Below are 24,396 nucleotides of genomic sequence, written 5' to 3'. Positions count from 1 at the left end.
ACTAGAATTTACTTTTTGTTTTCGAAATTACAGTTGAAATTCGGTACAAGTACTGAAATACCACAAAAATATGTTAATTATCATATACATATTGTAAATATATGTGGTACATGTATGTCAGGAGTTTTCTACTAAAAATACGCCAACTTAATTAAACATATTGTACATATGTATGTACCACTACTTACATTTCATATTTTATTCATGTAACACACTTGTTTAGCAACTGTCTGATGTTCATCACTACCGCAACGCGTAAATGATACCGAGAGAAATTAGATGAAGATTAATTACATTAGTTTTGTTATTAATGAGAGGAGGAGCAGAGATGAAATAGTTAATTACACACATGTCTGTATATAAATATAATTAAGTGAAAGCATACAGCAGCCATGCGTAAGATATGTGAGCGCTTACACCGATGTCCATATCATACGCTTCTGCATTTGTTGTTCTATTCTAATTAGATGATTAAGCAGTAAGTAGTGGTTGCTTAAATATACGCATGTTGCAAGTGTACGCAGTAAATTTTATGAGGCTTTGTGGGAAGGGAGTGGTAACTAAGCGAATGATGAAGTGACCGCTTGGGCAAATTTCTTGTGAACTGTAGAACTCCTTCATGAAATTAATTTTATTTGGCTAAATAACCCAAATTTCAATTAAACAAAAATAATTTAATGAAAATATTGGAAAATATATATTTTTGAACTGGTCCATAACTAGTTACTTTTAGTACAGTTAAAATTATTCGTATTATTTCTCGCCCGGCATAATCATAATCTTCTGTCTCCAACTAACAACTCTACCGTATGTTTTTGAACTGGTCCATAACTAGTTACTTTTAGAACAGTTATTATTTAACCTTTATTTGTCATCTAACATCATAATTTTCAGTCTTCAACTCTCTAAATTTTACATGTTCTTTTTTGAACTGTACCAAAACTAGTTACTTTCGGATTAGTTTGGATTTATCCCATATTTTCTCACGCAATAATATAATCTTCAATTTCCATCGTCCAATCTTTATAAGTATCTATATATATTACAACAATGACATATATAATCCATGTACGCCTTAATGAATGATTGAGTGTGTGTGGATGGTGGAAAAATAGCTGAATCATTAATAAAGCGAAAACTACATACAGTAAATTAAACTAATTAGAAACTTTTTGCATTTACTCATACTAATTGTGCAATTTTTCTCTCTCCACTCTCTTCTCTCTTGCAGGTAAGCGTAAACGTAGCTACATCATCAATTACATACACACGCACTGGTGAAGGCAAAAAAAAATCAACACAAACTTCGATTAGCTAATCGAAAGAATGCCAAACCACTGTCTCCTACTAAATTATGTATACCACACACATACACATATTACCAGCTGGTATTTAATATAATTTAATGCTTTGGATCTACCCTTTGTATGTCACGTAAGTTGTATGAGACCGTCGTCCATGTACGCCTACCCCCTCACCGAACCACTATCAAGAAATACTTGCACAATCACCACTGTCATCCACGCACACACACATGCATACACACCCAAGCGCACACTTCATTATCCACACAAAAGTGGCGAATATCCTTTCGGCTTTCGACTCATTGAATGCGCTTCATCATGTCGCCTTTCGCCAATACCAGGTGTGCCAGCGTACGCACAGCATGCGGAATTAAAAATAAAAATTTTAAGACTGCGAATGATACTGACTCACTGCCTCGTTGTATGTATGTATGTGCGCTCTGAATAATATTATGGAAATGAAAATGACAAAACGACAAGTGCAATAATAAAGAGTTGAGAAGTTAAGCATTGAAATTGTCGGAATCGCTTTTGCGGTTGACTCTTTCCGTGTTGTTGTTGTTGTTTCTGCTGCATTTATTCAACGCCTTAACTGTTGTCCGCAGGCTCACGTTCTGAGTGTCACTCGGCCTTGAGCGGAACAGCGCGAACGCCAGCCAGTGGACTGTGCAACTCATATGCATATATGCAATGTTTCTTATCTGGATTATGCATGTGGCAGGTCAAGAGAAGATAGTCAAAAGAGTCAAAAGAGTAAAAAGAGTGCAAAAAGACTTTTATGACTTTGTTCACAGTGCATCCTTGCTGATATAATAAAGCCATGGAAATATGACAGATTTATGCAAACAAAAACGAAAAATGCTTTTGGCATAATTATTTTTTGGAGTGCAGTTAAAGAGGGAGAGAAAGGCCGGATTTATTATAAAAAAAAGTATAAAGTCCTTCGCATATCAATGAGGTGAATCAGTGAAATTTGAGATAAAGGTTTTTGAAAAAACGAATAACGTCATGAACAGGGTCATGCAAAGTGTAAGATTACAAAGCCTGGAACTCTGACTTAAAAAATGTCAAAAATATCTTTCAGTGATTTATCTTCAATCTCTCTCCACAAAATTGGGACTATATCGATTATAATAAGATTTTCGAAGTAGCCTTCGAAGTTAGTTTATATATTCAGTTCAATATTCCTTGGCCAAATCTCTTTTCGGCCCACTTTTATAGTCTTTATAGCATGGTTTATTAACAAATCACTAAGAATTATGAAGAATGTATTAGAAAATCACTTTGATGTCTTACGAAAATTATATTTTTTGGACTCAGTCCAAAAAGGAGTTCAGAGTGATCTTAATCTGAGCAATAGAAAGGCTGAGTCATTACCTCTGTTTGTGTGTGATTTCAAAGCAAATCTTATACAACTCACATCGATCGTGCCTTTAGCGAAAAAATCTGGCAGACTATCTGGTGTGAGTCGTACAGCTTTTCAACTTGTTGATCCTTAGAAGATTATCTCTTATGTTGGATTTATATATTTTAGAATTTTTTTGAAATTTTTATTGTTCTCAACACACGAAACTTCGAGAAAATCTTAGTATCTTCCTAACAGCTCCTAGTTTCTTAATCAACTTGACAGCAGAGTCACCCAAGCTATTCTTAAATTCACAAAGTTTTGAAAGTAGCTTTGCCTAAAAGGAGATAAGTGAGGTCTTGAACTTCGTACAGGCTATCTTCGCAAAACATAGCGTAACTCTGCACTGTCCTACTACAATTTAGGTTCACAACTTTAATAAATTCACTAGTACTCATTTGCATAGCCTTGCATATCACAAAGAGTTGAAGTATTAAGGTTACGCAAAATTCAAAAACACGCAACTTTCGCATAACCCAATTATTTGTGCTCCCAATACGCCGCACTTCAACATAGCGGTACCTCCTTTCGAGTGAAAATGAAATGCGACATGTCAGCAAAAAGTAATGAATAGGGTCATTTGAAAGTGGTCAGCAAATGTGGGCGATATGTGCGAAACACGCAGCAACAACACGCAGACACGCATGTAAAAACAATAAGAACAACACAGTGCAATATACGAGCAACAACAACAAGGTGACTACAAACAATGGCACTTATAATAGCGGCTTACTTTATTGTTGTGAGCTTTTGACACACACACATGAACACAATTACTGTTGTGTGTGTGTCAATTGGTATTGAGAAGCAGAGGAATCAAGAGTACCTTACTTTCATTTTACGCAATTCACGCAATTGAAATTGACCTCTCAAAGGGTGTCATACAACTTTTTCAAAATATGTGTTTATATATTTGTAAGCTAGTGTGTCTGTGTATATGTTAGTATATATTTATGTGTAAGCAAATAAGTGTGTCAGTAGCGCTCATAACACATCATACACACACACACACACATAAACAGCGAGTACGAGTTAACCAGTCATACACACTTTCACATATGTTGTCGTGCAACACTTATCGCACTTACCTCGCCAGGTTTCGAATTGTTGTGCCAGTTGTCATTTGCCATGCTGCACCTGCAACGGCGATTCAACTTGACTCAATTCAACTTAACGCAACTTTACTTGACTCGACAACTGCACTGAACACTCGACACGATAGCACAATTCTATTATGGCGATTTGCCATTGTTTGTGTTGTTGCTGTTATTATTACGTTTGTTGTTGTTGTTGTCGTTGTTGAGCTGCTTTTATCGTTGTCGCTGCCACGTTGTCTGTCATTTAGTTTATTTGATTTTTGTTGTTGCACTGTTGTGCAATTGTTTTTGTTGTTGTTCACGCTGTCGGTGTAAAGTCGCCGCGTCGAGTGGGTTCAAACATTTGACATGACCACTTATTCGCCAAACCGAATTGTTGACCGTACAACAACAACAAAAACAAAAACAAGTACAAGTACAATGTGTGCTACACATACTATGAAGCCATTGTAGAGCACAAAAATGGTAGGCAAAAACAATGCACATGGCATATGGCATATGGCTATACACCTGTATAATGGTGTAACTGCTTGTAGGTGTGTGTGCGTGAGTTCTGCACTCAAAAGAACCCACTGCTTGGTATGGCTTTTGGTGCTGATAAGGCAATACTCGACCCAATTCCATGGATACTCGTATATACACAAGCATAGGCAGGTGTATGCACTAGAGAGAATATACCCTGCAGGAAAATATTGATAAAAATTTAAGTTGCAACTGGCAGTATTTTAATAACAATACTGTTGGATATGGCGATATTTTGAATTAATTTTATTATTTCAAATCCCAAAAATGCTGGATTCTTAAACCGGGAGAGTTCAACTTTTGGTGAACTTACTTCTCTGGAGTACCGAAAAGCTTCTATGTCCTATCATTTCCTTAAAATTCGAAAACTAATCTAATTTGCATTTTAGCACCCTTATACCATAACATCAATAAATAAATACTCGATTTTTCTATTATACCCGTATTTCTTCCTGATAAAAAATGCTACGTCTAGTTGTTAACTAAAAATTATTAACCTATGAAATGATCTATTTTGCTACTCAGCTAACGTGATGAAACATACCAGTTAATAGAAAGCTATGGCTATGAACATAGGAAATTATATTATCCTTAGCAAAATCTTCCTTAAAAACTAGCAAGCTAACCAATCGAATAGAAAAAGATAATCTTAGTGAGCTAGACTTTCAACTTATATTTATAATCCTTAAAAAAAAAGAAGTTAAGAAGTTAAGAATTTCCTACAGGGCATACAGCAGCTGGCAAATATTTTACCAACTTACCTGCAAAAGCCTACCCAAGCACACACACACACATACGAACAGCATATACATAATAAAGGCAAACAAATCAGCAATGCAGGTCGCTGCTTAACACTTGATCCACAAATATAAATATATATATATATGTATATGTGTAAAGGTGCATACGAAATGCCAACATATACAACAACAAGTACAAATATATACCTTAGTTAACATATAAATTGTATGGACTTATGCAGGCAGATATTTTACACGCAGATATTAAACTCACAAAGACTGCATTCAAACACATACATATGTATATGTAATTACAAGGCTACCAATGCACTTTTGTTTGGATGCTGTAAATTCGCATAAATATGTATGCAGCATTAAAACTAAATTTAAGGCATATGCAATGCAGCGGCAACGAGTTTGTGTGTCATAAATAGTATGCAAGTAGGACAAGTATTATTTGTGAACAAAATATTTCAGCAAGGCTTACCACTACTATAGCTGTGCGTGTATGTGTGCGTAAATATAAATTTTGTTGCTGTCTAGTTAAATATTTTGTGGAGATGAGCTTATTCATATACATACCTCAGATAGTTATCAATTTAAATGAGTTTTAGGCTTATGCATAACAGTGATATATGTAGTTTACATAATTTTATGTTATAAAATGTTTTTCATTTTCTATTATATACGTGTAGGTATATATTTAAAATATTATAAAGATTAAAATGTGTCATGGTTATACAGTTGCTTTACATTTATTTATAAAAATATGATTTGTGAGGTAACTTATCTCAATAAATTAAATTGCAGTGCCCAAATTTAAATTTTTTAATACAAAAAGGTTCAAGGTTTTGAAAACAGCATTAAAAACATTTTTTGTAGTACTATTAATATATAATATTATATAAAGAAAACATATAAGGAAGGGCTAAGGTTTGGGTGTAACCGAAATTTTTTTACTCTCGCAATTAATTTATTTAATTTTATTAATATTATATAATACACAATTTGACCTACATATTCGTCATATACATATATGGTATAAAGTCCATTGAAAGTTGGATACCCTAATTTCAGGTATATGGGATCTAGGTGAAGTTATAACCCGATTTCACCCATTTTTGGCACGGAGACATATTATTAGAAGAAAAATACTCCCTCTGAATTTCTTCAAAATTTCTTCTCTAGTGCTTACTGTATATATTGTAAGGTAAACTATTCAGATGGACTTGAAAGTTCTGGTATATAGGAAATAGGCTGGGTGTGAACCGATTTGACCTATTTTATTTCCTGGAAAATATTATAAAACGAATTTCACTTAAATTGGTCGAGCAGTTTCGGAGATATGGTTTTGGTCACATAAGTGGGCGGAGCCACACCCATTTAAACTTTTCTATACCAATTTGGGTGGAGCCCTGCTTATTTATAATGAAATGAAAGGTTTCTAGTATTTTTCCTTACACAATTAAGGCATTTTTAGTAGTTTTCAATATAACCTTTGCATGGGAGGTGGGCGTGATTATAATCCGATTTCATCCATTTTTGGACTATATAAGTAAGTGGCTAAAAGAAACGACTCTAGAGAGTTTGGTTGATATAGCTTTAGTAGTTTGAAAGATATGTACAAAAATTTTTATAGTAGGCGGGGTCACGCTCACTTTTCCAAAAAACTTACATGCAAATATGCCCCTTCCTAGTGCGAACTTTGGACCAAATCTTTTATTTGTGGGCATGGCAGTAGACCGATTTCGCCCATCATCGGAAGCAACCCTCTCGCTGTCGCATGGAATGTGTGTACCAAGTTTCATCAAGATATCTAAATTTTTACTCAAGTTATCGCTTGCTCAGACGGAATCTACTAGTCACCCTGATCACTTTGGTATATATAACTCCATACCTAACTCGATTAGTTTTAGGTGTTACAAACAACCGTTAGGTGAACAAAACTATTATACTCTCTTAGTAACTTTGTTGCGAGAGTATAATAAGATATTTATATTATATTAAATAGGTCTTTATAAAGCATATTGAATTATGATTATAAGTAGGAAGGAAAATATATTTTACACCAGATTTTATATTTATAGTAGAAGCCGGCAATTAATGAACCTTTCTAGGGAACATTTAGTTTATTTATTTATATAAAATATTATAAAATATATATGTATATAAGAGATATAGAACAGATATCGAAAAAGTTATTATTACTGTAAGAAAATGGAAATAATAATAACTTTTCACAACTTAAATAATTGAAGAATACACCTATTTTACTTATGTATAATCCACTAAATGATTCCGCATACTCTCAACAGTCAAGCATTTATAAACACTTACATATTCAACTCATTCAAAATACTATAATATTCTAAGAAATGAATGATAAATCTGTATTGTGAATATTACTGAGAATAAAATTGACTGTTAACATCAAATTACGAGGAATGCCTTCTAACCGTATAAAAAATCATTTCGAGAAATAAGTCATCATTTCCCATGCATACGATGTGTCCCCCACTGAGTGTCGACCACATTAAGGTACCAACATTCAAAACCAGTATATTTAGTCACAACTCAAACCAGCATTCATCCATTTCACACACCCAACCCACGCCGTCAAATCGAAAAATCACCAATAATAAAGTGTTTAACCTTATGTGACATATACTAATATAAACGGTCCTTGTTAATTTATGTAATAATGTGCATAAATATGATTACATTACAACGTATGTACGTTCGCGAATTTGAAGTGTTAACTAATGTCTTTCTGTATATTGTATTTTCAAACACGCACAACAGATGCTGCCGGCGGTAAATTGTTCTTACTTTTACTCAATTTTTTTATAACATAATTAAGCAACAATAACAAATATCAATATTATAGTGCATTTTCATATAAAAAAAATCGAATTTACTTTCAATCGAAAGTAGAGGAGAAAACAATTTTTATTCAAATTTATAAGCATTTTTTTGCATATGAAAACCTTATACAAAGCATTGCGTACATTTTTCAAACACAAAACAAACACAATTTTTACGCTGCCACTTGCTCTATTTTTTTGTTTAATCACAACAAAGTGCTTTAATTTGTTTTCGTTTCAATTTTGATTGCATTGAAGCGAAAAAAAAAAATTATTCAGCCAAACAATAGCGCCAAATTAAATTGTTCATAGTTTAAAATTTCAATTATTATAAAAAAAATTTGCAAAATTAAAAAGCGGCAGTGAATGCTTTATTTTATCAAAATATTTTTGTTATTTGTTGTTGCTCTACATTTAAAATACAAATCAATTTAATGAAAATTTCCATTTAAATGCATTAGTTTGCTTAGTCGAATTATAAATATGTGCATTCTAATTGTAAATACACACAAAAAATTAGGCACGCACAACTAAACAACTAAACAGCTAAGCGCATTGCAATGATTTACAAATGCCATTAATTAAATATTTATAATTTTCCAATAATTCAATGATTCAATATAATAATATACGATATATAAGCCTATACGCTTCTGCACAATGAAATACACTTTTTTTTGCACCAGAAATTATGGAATTTTCGCTGCGAAAATTTTACATAGATCAAACAATAGACAAAGCGCACAACAAAAATAATAATAAATAATATTTAAAAGTGTTTACTCGCACTTCGCTGCATTCCAACTTAATTTATTTGTTAAATTATCATATTATCTTATGAAAATGTTGGCAATGCGCTCATAATGATTTTGCGTACAATGCGTATGGTAAAAATTGTGTTGAATTTTGTCATTAAATTTGCATGCAGTTATGCTAAACTTCAAAGTATTAATTACACAGATTGAGCGTCACACAACACTCAGACATTTCCACTTATACCAAATTTATACACACCTAATTGATTCAACAGTAAGCGCATCTGAAGTTGTACAAAAATAGTTTTAGAATATTTAGTGTACAAAAACGGAGCTTTTGAGTTTTTAAAAGCATTTGGAAGAGCTTTTGAGCTTTCGAAAATTCTCCAAAGAGCATTTGAGCTTTCGAAAATTGTCCAAAGAGTTTTCAGTGTAGCTGATAACATTTAATTTATATTATATAAAACGGGTACGATGATGGACCACAGAGCTTTTACGTAGCGTTATTGTAGTTAATGAACAATATTCGAGCTTTCAAAAATTTAATTTTATTCAAATGGGTATCATAAATACTTTGTTGAAAAATTTATAAGCAATAGAAAAAAGCTTTTCAAACGGGGACTGTTTAAAATTAAAATTTTGCACTCGAAAAGCCCTCTTGGCCAGAAAGCTTTTGATACCTAAATAAAGCTTTAAGCTCCAAGTATACATCACGTCGTTATTTTTTAATGCAATAAATTTAAGATCGATTTCAGAAAGAAATAACGCTCGAAAGCTCATAGTGTAATCTTTTTATAAAAATACAAATTAGTGCTTTTGAAGTAGACTCAGAGCCGGAAGCTGAAAATATTCAAATCGAAATGGTATTTTTGTTTAAAGTAAAAACAGACTTTTTTTAATAATTTAAAAATATTTGAAAACTTTTCAAATCAAGAAGCTTTTATTTAAAGAAGCTTAAGAGCAATATTAAAAGTAAAAAATTATATAAAAAGTTTTAAATAGAAAATAAAATTAAGGCATTAATTTTTTAACAGTTATAATCCTATTTAGGCTTAAAAAGCATTCATAAAATTTCATATACCATAAAAAGCACAAAGTAAATAATTTTCTACTACTTATTACATAGATTTTCTCACATACTGTTACATTAACATATTTTGTACATACTAATATTTTACCTAACAACATCGCATAATGATAAAAAATACATATCTGAATTAAAAAAATATAATATTTTCATACCATAAACGCATATAAAATTGCAAGGCCAACATGCAGCACTCGCACAAAAGTATGCAACAAACCAAAAAAAAAAAAAATATGCTGTAAACCAGCTTAGGCACTGTAACATAATAAATATAAAGCTTTGAAATGCACGAGCCCCCTTAACTTGGCTTTGCCGTACACACCCACTCACATACACACACTTCAACCCAACGCAAAACTAAAAACACACCCAAGATATATCACTTGTACTCCGAAACTACCAACAACAATAAACAATACGCCGTACACTTTTCGTAAGTTTGCGACTTGTCTTTTTTTGTTTTTTTTTGTTTTTGTAAACGCATTTTGTTTAGCATTACAATGCTCTTACTCTTTACACACTTTCTCTATCGCTAACTTTTTTCGGTTTTTGTTGTTGTTTAAGTCTTTGTTGCGCTGTTGCTTTTGATTTGAAATTACTAAATTAATAACTGAGTAACTAATTGGCTTGCGTTAATATTTGTTTGATGTTTTTTAGCATTTATTGCAATTATTAGTTAAGGAGCTTTCGAGCTATGGAGCTTTGAAGCTTTCATTTATTTGCGTGTTTCAGTTGTTCTGTTCAATTGCTATTTTGTTAAGTTTTGTGACTTTGTTTACTTCTATTACTTCGCATTTGCGTTATTTTGCTCCACCACTATTTTTCACTTAAGACACATCCACTTTTCTCGCTCCTCTCTCTCTCTTGTTCCTCACTTTTTCTTGCCACTTTTAACTATCACTTTTTTTCTGGTATGCCTAGCATATTTTCGTACTTTTTTCTCTCAAATTTCTTCACTTTTTCTACCGTTTTTCGATTGTTACTAACTTTTCGAGTTCGTTTGTTTCGTGCATTCACTTACTAACTTATTACTAAATATTATTTTCGATAAAGTTTTATGCATTTCTACTAATAATTCACGCTTCATTTACTTACTCAATCGAATCGTAGCTAAGTAAATCAAGATATTTTCATTATAAATTTTATCAGAAAAATATATTCTATTGTATTTTAAGCTATAAACTTATTCGAAATCAATGCAAAAAATATAAAACAAAAAAATCATTAAAATTCATTGAAAAAAAAAACCAAGAAAAAAGCTCAACAGCAAAATCATGCGAAACTTTTTCCATAAGAAAATTGTGAAATAATGTGTTTTTCATAGAATTTATCTATTTTTATCTTTCTTTCTTAATTTGACTCTGATTTTTGCTTTTTGCCGATTTTGTTGAATTGCTTCTTCTTCTTCTACTACTACTTCTACTACTACAACTACTACTACCGTTACTACTACTACTACTACTAACAAATATATATGCGGATTATTACTATTTACTACAACTACAACAACACCTTCTCTACAACTACAATCTACTACCAACAACAACAACTACAATCTACTACAACAACAACAACAAATCCAACAATCTTAACAACGTCATTCATAATGAGGTAAAGTATAAATAAGCATTCGATACTACTACTATATGTATTTCTATTGTAAATAAATATGCTATGTGTCTGTATGTATAAATGTATAGATTTGTGTACTTAAAAATTACTAAACATAGCTTTCACACGTCAGCTGAGAGAAAAAATTACAAAAAAACGTTTAACAGATTTTGGAAAAGAAAAAATTGATGAAAAAAGTTCTTGTGTAACATAATTTCTAGAAAAAATCGCATTTAGACTAAAACATTGAGAAAACAAAACATGAAAGCTCAGTTTCTGTGCTGGAAGCTTTATCAACTTAATGTTTTACGAGTTTGTTTATAGATAACAATTATAAATATGATTTTTAAACAATTACAGCTTCAAGAGCTTTCATCATTTTTAAATTTTCACAAAAGCTTTCATCATAACAAAAATTAAAAAAAAGAATATAGCAAATGCTTTACATAAGTTTATTATTCTTAATAATTTAAAAAGTGAAAGCTCTTAAAATAATGAAAGCTTTCATTGTAGTGAAAGCTTTTAAATATAACACAAAATGGAGCAAATTAAATGCATAAAACACAATGAAGTATTTCACCACTAAAATGTAAATCGCAAAGTAACATCGTTAGCATATGCCTACCGACTAGCACCCAGTACATAAATTATTATTGGCAATTGCCACTATTAACCACCCTTTCGTCGGTATGTTCGTAATAAATTTGCCAAAATTTATTATACTGTTTAGAATTTATGAGCCTGCTAGAAAAACATTTCGACTGCCCATAAAGAGTATAAATAAATATTTAAGGCATTAAAACAAAACACTTCGCACAATATTGATTATCCACTGAAAGAAAATTGATTACTGTTATGCAAAAACGTGAATTTACATATGGCAGAAAAAGGTGGTGATTCTAAATAAAATATGTTTAGCACTTTCGTATCGCTGCTACTACTGCTGAAAGTATGACCTATAAATCTATGAGGTTGTAGATTTAATGCTTTTTACCAAACTTTCCGGAAAATAGAAATATATAGAGTTAAAATTAAGTACATATTTGCATGTTTGTTTAGCTGTAGATATTTTAATGGGTTAAAAAATAAGAAAAAAATGGATTTCCGTTTGCAGCAATAGATTTATTTGATGCTGATATTTGTTGCAAGCTGTGCGAGACAAAAAAGTATAATTTTTCAAAATAAAAATACTTAAAATTTCCTAGACTCTTTCATCGTTTTCAAAATGTATAAAAAAAGTTTGTATTTCTGCATCCTTCCGCTCGTAAAATGAACAAACTTCCTGTCATTTATTTAGTGTTTGACATTTCGTGCGCCTTTTTCAAATAAATTTGCTGGTGACCTTCAAATTGAAGTTTCCTCTTTACATATTTAAACAATAAAAGCAGTATGTGTACACAGTTCTTTTATTTATTTATAAACTTTTTTCTATTGTATATTTGCTTATAGACTTCCTTTTATTGTTTGCTTCGGAACTGATTCTTTAGTCCTTTTCAAATAACTTTTGCAAATGTGCCATTTAAGGTCAACACGTGCCGTTGTAGCACGCAAGACTTTTTGTCAAGTGAAGAAGTGAAAGAAATCTAAAAGAAATATGCAATTCTGACCCAACGACATGTGGCTATAATTGAAAATTTAAATGCTTGCAATAAATTCTAATGGAAATTTCGTTTTTCGCGAAAGGGTTTAAATCATACTCTAAGCGAAGTTCAAATAACTATAAAGAGAGCCAAAAATTTATTAAATATATTTTTGAAATATTCCTACTATATGTTTGGGTATTCAAATGTAGGGCCAACATGTCGTATGAGTAACGCAATTATTACTTTGCAATTTCCAACGAAGAAAGGCTAAGTTTATAGTTCATATTCTGCTTGAAGCATTTTTAGGATTTTTAAAAGGAAAATCATTAAGAAAACTTTTAATTCAGATTTAATTCAAAAAAATTTAAAATCGAAAATTTAAATTTAGAATATAGAAAATCGATAGCATAGGGGAAAGATTTCTGTAGATAACTATTGAGTAAAGAAAATTAAAAAAAAAAATTCAATATTCAGAACTTTTACCCTTCTAATCATTACTGATTTCATTGAAAATTTTTTGGCGAGTCCTTATAAAGGTTGTTCATAGAAACAAGTTAATAAATCTAATCAAAAAGAGTATCGCCAGGTTTTCCTATATTTTATTCCCAAAAATCAAAAAGAAAAATTATTTATAGAATTACATTTCTAAACCTACTTCACAGAGCACTGTAGAAAATTTTATTTTCTATGAAAATATTGATATTTCAATTTCTCTTCCATTCCTCTGCCTACTTATGAAGATCACAAGCACTACATTCTTTTACCCTCCATTAACTATAAAATTTGCTCTCCAATAATTATATGCCGCAACAAAGCCAAACATATGGATGACTTGAAGGGCATTACAGCCTGTTAGCTGCACATCAGAATATTCTGAACTGGGGCTAGTAAGTGTATACTCCACTAAGCATAATACAATTACGCCTTAATGCTTTATACACTACAAGTTTACTAACTATATTTGCAAGTGACTTAAACTGCGCTCTCTAGATGGACATATGCTCTCCACACACACACACACTTATATGAATAACTGTAAGCTTAGAGCTTTGTAAGCGCATAATCATGTTTGCTGTCACTCGCTATTTACCAGCAGCCAACAATGGTAGTCAATACGCCACTGCGGTCCAACCCTAGCAGTGTGCTTGTGACAACAGCAGTACGCCTCGATACCGCGCCGTTTTGCTTTGGCTCTGACTCTGGCTCTGACTCTGCTGTTTATTGTTTAAATTGGCATTTACACTAGCCATGTATGCTATTACAGTGCTCTTGTTGTTTGAGCGTCAGCAGTTAGGAGCTGCCAATGTCACACATCTAACAGCAATTACGGCTAATGCGCTCATCACACAAGCTACATGCCTTCAAATGGCAGATAGCCTTTCTGTGTGAAGCAGATTGAGCTGCAAGTTATGGTATTTCGGTCGCTTCGGCTTTTCTATGAACTGGTGCAAGTAATAACGTTAATGTAACGCCTCTGGCATAATTTGGCCACAATCTGTACGCTCGATCGGTTATAAGTGCCAGATAATATATATAATATGTGAGTGTATGTTTGGCGATTATGTAGAAATATATATATTTACCCCAGTTTAACGGTACATGTTGCTGTTTATTGCCTGTCTGTTCAGCTGTCTATTTGCCAGAATGTTCAATAACCATTTCACTATGGCTTATTGTCTGTTATTAGAGTAAATATATGTATATCGAGGCAGCGCGTTTAATTAAATTAATATTAATTGAATTCAGTGTGATTGGTTCTACATTCGACTGCGTGTATGTATGCGCTCAGCATTTCTCGGACACAATATAAATCTGGCATCCCCTTTTACAAAACAAAAGTTTGGCATTGAGTGGGTGGGTGGTGCATTCATTAACGGAACATTTTCTAACTAGCCAACCGCTACATTTACAAGCTTTTATAAATTCTCTTTTATGTCTTTCCCGGTATTTCAAACTGAAAGCCTGCTTTGTTAATATTATATTATGAGCAAATTTTCAAAGTATTTTGTTTTCATAACAACTTCTTGCCGCAAGCTAGGGTTCAAATAAAATGCTTACTTGCAAATATATGTGCTTATTTCTATGTACATATGATTATTGAAATATTTGCTGGCGGATAAACAAATATTTGAATTTAGTTTGCAAATTACTCCAAATGAAAAAGAGCAGTCTATTCAGCAATTGCTGAGTGAAGGGAAATAAATTTTAGGTATTGACTTGTTAGTTATTGAAATTTTGATTTTCTGCGAAATAAATTTTACATAAACAAATATTTGCTTGTTAAAATCAACAATTATTGAGATAATAATATTTTTTATACTCTCGCAACAAATGTTGCTAAAGAGAGTATTATAGTTTTGTTCACATAACGGTTGTTTGTAACACCCAAAACTAAACGAGTTAGATATAGGGTTATATATACCAAAGTGATCAGGGTGAAGAGTGGAGTTCAAATCCGAATGTCTGTCTGTCCGCCCGTCCGTCCGTGCGTCTGTGCAAGCTGTAACTTGAGTAAAAATTAAGACATCTTGATGAAACTTGGCATACTTATTTCTTGGCACCATTGGAAGGTTGCTTTCGAAAATGAGCAAAATCGGATCACTACCATAAATAACTAAGCCATAAATAAAGCTATGGAAATAAAATTTGGTATGAAGGATCGCACTATGAAGGGGCATATTTGGATGTAATTTTTTTGGGGAAGTGGGCGTGGCTCCGCCCCTACTAAGTTTTTTGTACATATCTCGCAAATCAATAGAGCTATATAAACCAAACATTCTGCAGTCGTTTTTTTTAGCCACTTCCTAATACAGTCCAAAAATGAAAGAAATCAGATCATAACCACGCCTACCTCCCATACAAAGGTTATTTTGAAAATTACTAAAAATGGGTTAACTCACTAACGAAAAACGTCATAAACACTAAATTTCACATAAGAAATGGCAGATAAAAGCTGCACTCAGATTTTTTTTACAAAATGGAAAATGGGCGTGGCGTCGCCCACTTATGGGTCAAAAACCATATCTCAGGAACTACTCGACCGATTTCAATGAAACTTGGTTTCCTTACATTCTAATGATATGATGTGAAAATAGGCCAAATCGCTTCACAACCACTCCTACTTCCTATATACCAGAACTTTGAAGACGATCTGAGTCGTTTACATTACAATATATAAAGTAAGCACTAGTGAAGTAAGTAAGTGAAGATATCGGTGCAGAACTTTGCACAAATACCGCCGAAATCGGAACATAGGTTTTTAAGGCCCCATATATCGAACACGAGGACCTCGCTGCTTCTAACCTAATATTATGGTTTCCAACTTTCAATGGACTTTATACAATATATATGACGAATATGTGGGTCAATTTGTGTATTATATAATATAAATAAAGTTAAATAAATAAATTGCGAGAGTATAAAATGTTCGGTTACACCCGAACTTACTTGTTTATTATTGATATATTTCAAAAAACAAGTTTTCCACACGAAGTTGAGATAAATTTTAATATCATGAAAAACACATTCAATACATGTGTTTGTATCATCATTCTATCGCTGTAAGCATATTTTCGTTATCTATATGAAATTCCTATTGCACCCACTTGTTACTCTCGAAAATTTTGCTTCTCTGCTTACGTGATTTGAAATATGTTGATGAGTTATATATATATTTGGCGTAGGAACCGCTTTAAGCGATTATAACCGAATCCACCAGTGCGCGCCACTCTTTCCACTTTTTTTTTATTTTTGAAGCCAGCTCACTTTCCACTTGGTCTTTCCAACGGAGTGCAGGTCGTTCTCTACCGCGGCTTCCTCCAGCGGGTACTGCATCTAAGACTTTCAGAGCTGGAGTGTTTTCATCCATTCGGACAACATGACTAGCCAGCGTAGCCACTGTCTTTTTATTCGCTGAACTATGTCAATGTCATAGTATAGCTCATCGTTCCATCGTCTGTGGTATTCGCCGTTGCCAATGTTTAGAGGACCATAAATCTTGCGCAAAACCTTTCTCTCGAAAAAATCCCAAAAGTCGTCTCATCGGATGTTGTCATATTCCACGCTTCAGCGCCATACATCAGGACGGGAATAATGAGCGACTTATGGAGTATAATTTTGGTTCGTCGAGAGGGGACTTTAGTTTTCAATTGCCTACTCAGTCCAAAGTTGACAAGAGTGTTTTTCTCCGCTGGATTTCGAGGCTGTTAGAATATTACAGTCAATATAATCCCAATAGTTAATTTTTTGTTTTCCTCCTCTATTGACTTCATAATGGACACTACAGTCTACTTAAGTATTTACATCCTTAAATGGAACGAACTGTGCTGTGGACAGCCTAGTTGTAGCCTTTCATATCCGAAATGCTACAAAAAGAGACTAATAGTGCTCAAGCTCTTATAAGCGAATCACCTTTTTACTCCAATTTGTAGTAAGATTTTACAATTAAAAGATGGCAAAGAAGGACTACACTCAAATTACTGTTAATAATGGAAAATGTGATGGCGTCTCCACTTTTGGGTCAAAAACCATATCTCAGGAACTACTCGACCAATTTCAACGAAATTTGGCATATAATACTTTCTAGAACCTCAGTTCTTAACCAGACCCAAGTTTATTTGTTTGAGTCTTTATTTCACAAAAAGCAAGACAAACTGGTTTTTACGCTCGTCTCTTATAATAATTTATGCAAAATTTTCAGTGCAATTAAATTTTCCCTTATATTTATAACTATAGAACATCTTTTGCCCGCAAACGTGCAGAGAAACTGGGGTTAAAACAAGCTTCAATTATTATTTGACAGCAATACAATTTCCATGTGTATAATATTTGTCCCACACGCAGTATCACGGCAGCTGGCAAAACAATCGCCAAACAAATAACAGCTGTTAAAATTGAGGAAAACCCACGTTGATATTGAAATAGTTTTGGTTAAATTTTCACATTGCTCTCTGAGCTTTTGTTTTGTACTATGGTGTGAGGTTTAAACTACTATTCAGTATTAGTTTTTAGTGGTTTCATTTTGTTAGCAGTTTTGTGAGCTTGGTATTTGTATGACTCTCGTTTCGTCGAGTTTCAAGAGGGAGACATGAAAAAATTTCCAGAATACAGCCACGACTTGGAACCGAATATTGGTATATTCTTGTAAACCAACTACTACAAACTTGTGTAGATTCACAACAACAAAGCTTATTTCAACCTATTCCATACCACTTTTGTTTCATATGTCCTTTATTCTAAGCCTCCACTGGAGCTCCATCAGATTTTCTTTAATGTAAATTCCTGTACGCAGCAAATGCGTGTTTGAATGCCACGCACCGCATTATATGCCATTTGAAAAGGCAGCAAGTTTTGTTTAGGACATCGTGACACGAAACACGTGCCACTACAATAACAACAAGAGCACAAAGCGACCCACCATTTGACGGGCATGCCGCAGCGTCCATTGTAGTCACATTTGAATGCCGGCCGTCATGCCGAAAGCTATGTTTGGTCCACTGCAGCGATTCTGTGCGTTTTATTATGCGGCAATACAATGTCTTCGTAGGCGTGTTACTTCGCACCTTGGTATGCAGGTAGGCGCAATTCTATTTGTCGTTCGCTCGTACGTTCTCTACTGTTCTTTTATGTACATATTCCTTGCGTGCTTTTAAGAGGCCGCAAATGTTTGTCCTTGCATGCTGCGGCTGGGAAATTACTAAACTTCTTCATACTTGTAGACATTCTTCTGGCGTCATTCACAGTTGTATGCGTAGCATGCGCTCGTCTCTTGTTCTTTGACTTTGCTGGCGAGCATATTTGAGCAGGCATTTTGCGTATTCTTGACTTCTGGTCTTTAGTTGTGGGCAAACAACAGCAACAACAAAGACAATGGACAAGCACTGCCACACCCCACTCACATAACTTTTCTATTACTCTCTTTCCTCCTCCTCCTCCTCAAGCCTGAAATAACTCACCACATTTTGTGGGCAAAGTATTTGCATTTTTGTCATGTTCTTCATTTTACACAAAAACAACAAGAAAGCAGCAATAATAGCATACGCAAAAAAAAAAAAAAGTTGGAAAATATTTTATTGTTGTAAGCGATGATGAGGAAGACTCACAGCCACTGCGCTGGTGTTTATTAAATTCCTTTGACATAGCACAGGAGGCAGCAGCAGCGGTTGCAGTTATCCTTCCGGTGGCTTTGCCTTAGCAAGTCAACACCTTACATCATCTCCACCTCCTCCACAGCTGCGCCACATCAGCATTTATCTAAGGTGCCGTTAATGGTTTCGAATTTCTGCGTTAGCAAGTTGGTGTGAAAGCTGTCGTATGCTTTTGTGGTCGATGTTGGAATGTCTGTGGCAAAAACAAAAGCAAAAAAAAATCAAATAAAATAGAAATAAAATAAAACAACAAGAAATGATAATTTCAAGAAATGAAAGGAGTGAATAAATAATAAATATATTAGAAATATGTTAAAAGTTAGGCAAAAGTTTCTGTGAGCAACTGAAAGTTCGACTTCGAAAGCGAAAAGTAGCTGCAAACAAACATATTATACATATATACATATGTATATATTTATATGAGTTTGTTGTGCGAAAAGTTTGCGCATTCAAAAAACGAAATATCAAAGAAAGTTAAATTCAAGAATTTAAAGAAAATACTGAGCGAATTGCGGTAAATAATGCAGCATTCGAGTCATTTTCTTCAAACGCTTCTTGTGCTTTAACTTTAAGCTTATTTAAGCTATATTATTGACACTTCAAAGTTTATAGATAAATTTGGAAAATTCCAAAATTAATTTCAATTTATTTTTAATTAATATTTCTCTTAGAAAGTTAAAAGGTAAATACCAAGCTATCAATAAAAGGCACAAAATTGAGTTTAATTTGTTTGATTAAAGATACACTAATACAATTGTTATTTGTGATGCTTTCTTCATCATTTTTTTTTTTTTTGCATTTCATATATTATTTATTATTTTAAAATTAAACTGTTTGTTTGCCTTTCTAATATATTCATAATTTAAATATCTATTCAAACAACTTTAGGCGGCTATTAGTTACTAGAAAATTTAATTTGCATTTGGCTTTCATCTTAAAAAATTATCCGTCAGATGACACTCTCGAGCAATTAATGTAGAGAACGGTGATAGTAAAAGGTCCAGTTTGACTAGATAAAATTTCTTAATACCACATTAAAAATTATAAAAAATTAGATCTGTCCAAGTAGTATTTACACTAAGCCTGTTATTGCCTCTAGATACTAATAGTATTCAATGAAATTAAGTGATTCTTAAAAACTACAAATAACACCTTAGTGATGGGTATGCATGCCAAACTTTCCAATACGAAGTACTTATGTCTATAAATGATCAGAAATGAGATTTCTTTTGTGCTAACTAAACTTCCAACTCATTCCACTATGAACATTTTGTTTGGGAACCCCAAAAAATATATATACACATCAGGCTCCATATGCTGGTCTCTTCGCTAGAGCCTTTAAATTTAATTTTCTCAAAATCGGTAAGCGGAAGGTGTCAAAAATTTAAGGCTATTCAGAAAACACTGATAATCTTTAAAATTTAAAGTAACACTATTAAAATAACAACCGTTAGGTGTCGCTGCAATTAGTTCAAAGCAAGACCAAAACAACAACAAAGTTCTGCCGAAAATACGAATGTTTGCTTTTAACAAATATTTTAATTGAAAACATTCCTCTAAGAAGAGAAAGAAAAAAGAAAATATAACAACAACAAAAAATAAATAAAAATGTAAATAATAATGAAATCAAACCGACAAAGCATTTGTACACACTTGGCAATTGCTCACAGCGCGGGTGTATGACGCCCACTTGCAATTGAAATGATGGAAAAGTTAACACAACAAGTACGCACTTGGCATATGCGCCAGCTGAATTTACAAAATTTACAAAAGCTTCTATGTAATTCTGTGTAACATAAGTACATATGTGAGTTTGTATAGATTCTTAGCTTTGTATTTAGATAAGAATCTGGCATTTCCATATTGCTCTTGTTGCTTTTGCATGCTTGGATTTAATTTCCGTTGAGATTCGCTGGAGAAAATTGTAAATAGAATGTATCCCAACCACAAACTCACACACACAAAAGTATAACAACACGCGATAACAGTGTGCGGCTGTGGCGGGTATTTGAGGATTTTTTTGTTATATCATTGTATTGTGTGTCTACTTGTGGGACTCCATTTGGAGTTTAGAACGTAGCGAAATGTACTCACATACATATGAGTGTATTCTCCAGTTAGCCTGCTTATTTGCAATTTACACATTGGTAAATAGAAAACGGCTCACTCTGCTGGCGAGTGGCATATGTGGAGTCACTGCAGCCACAACCGCAACAGCTGCTGTTTCCTTGGCACCGCAAGTTGTCAAAAAAAAATAAATATCAGAATGTGTGATCTCACACGTACAGTATACTTTTACTAGGGATATATGTAGTTACTCATAAGAGAAGGGAAATAAAGCAAGTATTTGTGTCTTGAGCTGCATCCCCTAGCAAACAGTTACAAATTTGCATAAACTCAATGTAAGGACAACAAAGTAAATATAGACAAACACATACATATTTGTTTTTAATTTTTTTTCTAATGTTTATGTTCGAAGTGTAAACAAAATGAAAATCTGCATTAAAAAATTAAAGACCTTAATTCTTTTAAGAATTTTGTTATAATGGATAGATATAGGTGTATATAATAGATACTTTAAAGGTAGCAATCGTGGTACTTATCTATCTTGAGAGATCAGTGGCTAATTCGTTAGCTTATTTGATGCTAAGGTCTTCATTACAAATCAACAGAGATAAAATTACTATATGGCCTCTAAGGGTTTCTATTGGATGATTTGCTATCTTCTCTACTAAGAATTCTAAATGACTAATATTTAAGCGAACAAAAGGTTCAATTTCCAATATTAGAAGCTTCAAAATTTTGTGAACCAACTAATCCATCGAGTAAAATGTCTCACACACCCAAATGCTTCAATGCACTGACATGTGGAATTAGATATAATCTTCAAAAATAGTTTCACTAACCAACTGCAAAAAAGATAATCGCTGATTCTTATAAGTATATTTAAGAAATATTAATGATTTTAAAATTTTTACAACAGGAAGTATCACCTGGTCTTCATAATGTAGATATGACTTTTCTGAGGAAATTTTGGGGTTACAACATAATACTATATTCTGAGTGATATTTAAAAATTCGTAATCTTAACTATTCTTGAACTAATAAAGATATGAACCAGTCTTCGAGTAATTCTGAATAAATTCCTTCACAGACCTTAGGACTAATTGAATCAACTATTTCAACCAAAATTTTCAAATTAAAATTTAATGCTATCGCAAAGTTTTTAAGAATTGCAGAAATAAGTTTAAAATGAGGAGTTGATCTTCTCTCAAGCTTTCGGAACCAGAAAAACGGACTTAATAATATATAAACTGTACTTTTTTGTGTGTGAGCTTTTAAACTAAAACTAACTTTGTGAAGTAAGGGTCTTGTGTTAGTACTCAAAAGTGCCGAAATATATTATTTTAAATTTTTCGTGGCTTGAAATTGCAAATCTACTCAACTTAGTGATTCAAAGAATAGTTCCTACTTAAGAAAAAAATATAAAATAAAAATATAAAAATAAACTCTTTCCTCTAACAGCCGCTGTTAAAACTGTTAAAAGAGCGTAAACCTAAACATTTTAATAGGAAAATATAACAAAAACCACACGCTGTTGCAAAAGCTGAAATAACGAGCACACTAAAAATGGTACTTCAACTAAATGTGACCCGCCACAAATGTAGTGGAAAGCGCCAAATTTGTATACACAGCTATAAGTGCGCGCTCGCATGAACACTTCCACAAGCATAAACATATTCGTGTGTATATGTGGACACATAACTGTTTTGTCAGAGTGCCGAAACAGCTGTTTACTTTCCATATAAATAGCAATACAATGGACACACAAACAAACAAACACACGTGCACAGCTGACAGCAATAGTTGCAGTCGCACACGCTCAGCATACAGCGCTTAGCGTCGTATAGCTAGTGCCACCATGGCGTATACATTACCGTTTTCATTGCTTAATTTTGCGCGTCAAACTCTATTAGGGGGCAATTAGAAATTATGTGCTAGTATGTAAACACACGCGCACACACCTAAAAACACACACACACATGAGTCCTCGGCAAATGTGCTTTCTCGCATAGTGGCAGCGCGGGCGCTCTCTATGTTAGTAATCACCCCAGAGACTATTTTGCTCGTCTGACTGTATGTGGTGTGTGTATGTGTTTGTGGAGTGTGCAAATTTCACTATGCGTTGCGGTCACGTTGTTAACGGGTTAAATTTTTGTTTCATTACATTTTTAATGCGGTTATGCGAGTGCAGATTTTTCGGTGCATTAAATTTCACCTACATAATGGTGGCGAGTTGTTGGCTTTCGCCACGAGTAATTAGTGTTTGGTAAGTGCAAAATGACGCTGGAGAATTTATCTTCATTAGGGAATTGCTTTGCGGCAGCTACAAAACACTAGAAAATGTTAAAATTGTTTATGGCGTATGAAAAATATAGTGTTGCCTTGAACTTATGTGAGTAATTTGGCTTGCAAATGATAATGAAGATGATATTGTTTTTGTTATTGTTGGCAAAATTTATGTGACACCGCATTTTTTAATATACATCTCCTTCTTTAAGACTCCAAATTATATTTTTGAATTATTCTGAGGTAATCAGAGTACCCTTCCTCTATCAAAAGTAACTCAGAATAGTTTAATTAATATTTAATGTGAATTCTGCAACACTTTTCAGAATAACTATAATATATTACTCAAATATCACAAAAATATAAGTAAAAGCATTTACGCATTACGCTCTCTTCCTCAATCACAATCACACTTTCGTGACCCTAAAAGAGCTTGTTACAATAGAAATTTTCACTCCAGTAACTCAAGAAACAACTAAACACTCACTCAGTTGTTCATTTTGTTTTCAAAAACTTCGACTGCTTTCTCTATCAAAAATATTAATTAATATAATCGCTTTCTTATCAGTCAAGGCGATAAGCTAAAGAATGGGAATGAAAACAAGCAGTGTGAGTAGTTTTTACTGTGCGAGCCCTTAGAGTGCTAGGTTTTGTGTGAAGTGGTTTTAAATAGCGTCAGTAAAATTAAATATTTTTCTCATTTAATAAATCTTAAATAAGTGTTGTTGTTTTTATACACAATAACTAAGAGACTATGGACAAATTTCTATATATAGCAGATCCATCGCGCGCCATCGATAAAGTGTTTGGTGAGTCAGAGCACAGCGCTTTTTTATACTAAATGCTTTCTGCTGTTGATAAAAGCAGTGTCAGCGATTTAGAGGGGTTTTCTGATGGGGCTGATGACCTCCATTTACTAATGTTCTGGAAAT

The 24,396-nt window shown here is 33.1% G+C and overlaps 1 protein-coding gene across 8 annotated transcripts in view; it reads left to right on the top strand.

Annotated features, from left to right (window-relative positions):
* The window catches only part of LOC105211906 (complexin), a 290,240-nt gene that overhangs the window by 178,111 nt on the left and 87,733 nt on the right, over positions 1-24,396 (top strand). For 4 of the 8 annotated variants that reach the window (XM_011183595.3, XM_011183591.3, XM_054225568.1 and 1 more), the window contains exon 6: positions 7,871-7,882. The exons of 3 other annotated variants lie outside the window; for them this stretch is intronic. In XM_011183595.3, coding sequence (XP_011181897.1) covers positions 7,871-7,882 — 12 coding nt within the window. Of the gene's footprint in view, positions 1-7,870; positions 7,883-24,079; positions 24,274-24,396 lie in introns of those variants that run through there. One more of the 8 variants, XM_011183593.3, reaches the window with a different exon arrangement.

Source organism: Zeugodacus cucurbitae, chromosome 2, assembly GCF_028554725.1.
Source record: "Zeugodacus cucurbitae isolate PBARC_wt_2022May chromosome 2, idZeuCucr1.2, whole genome shotgun sequence".
In the NCBI taxonomy this organism is placed as follows: Eukaryota; Metazoa; Arthropoda; class Insecta; order Diptera; family Tephritidae; genus Zeugodacus; species Zeugodacus cucurbitae.
The sequence above is the reverse complement of the archived record's forward strand: the minus strand, read 5'-3'. Positions and strand labels throughout refer to the sequence as shown.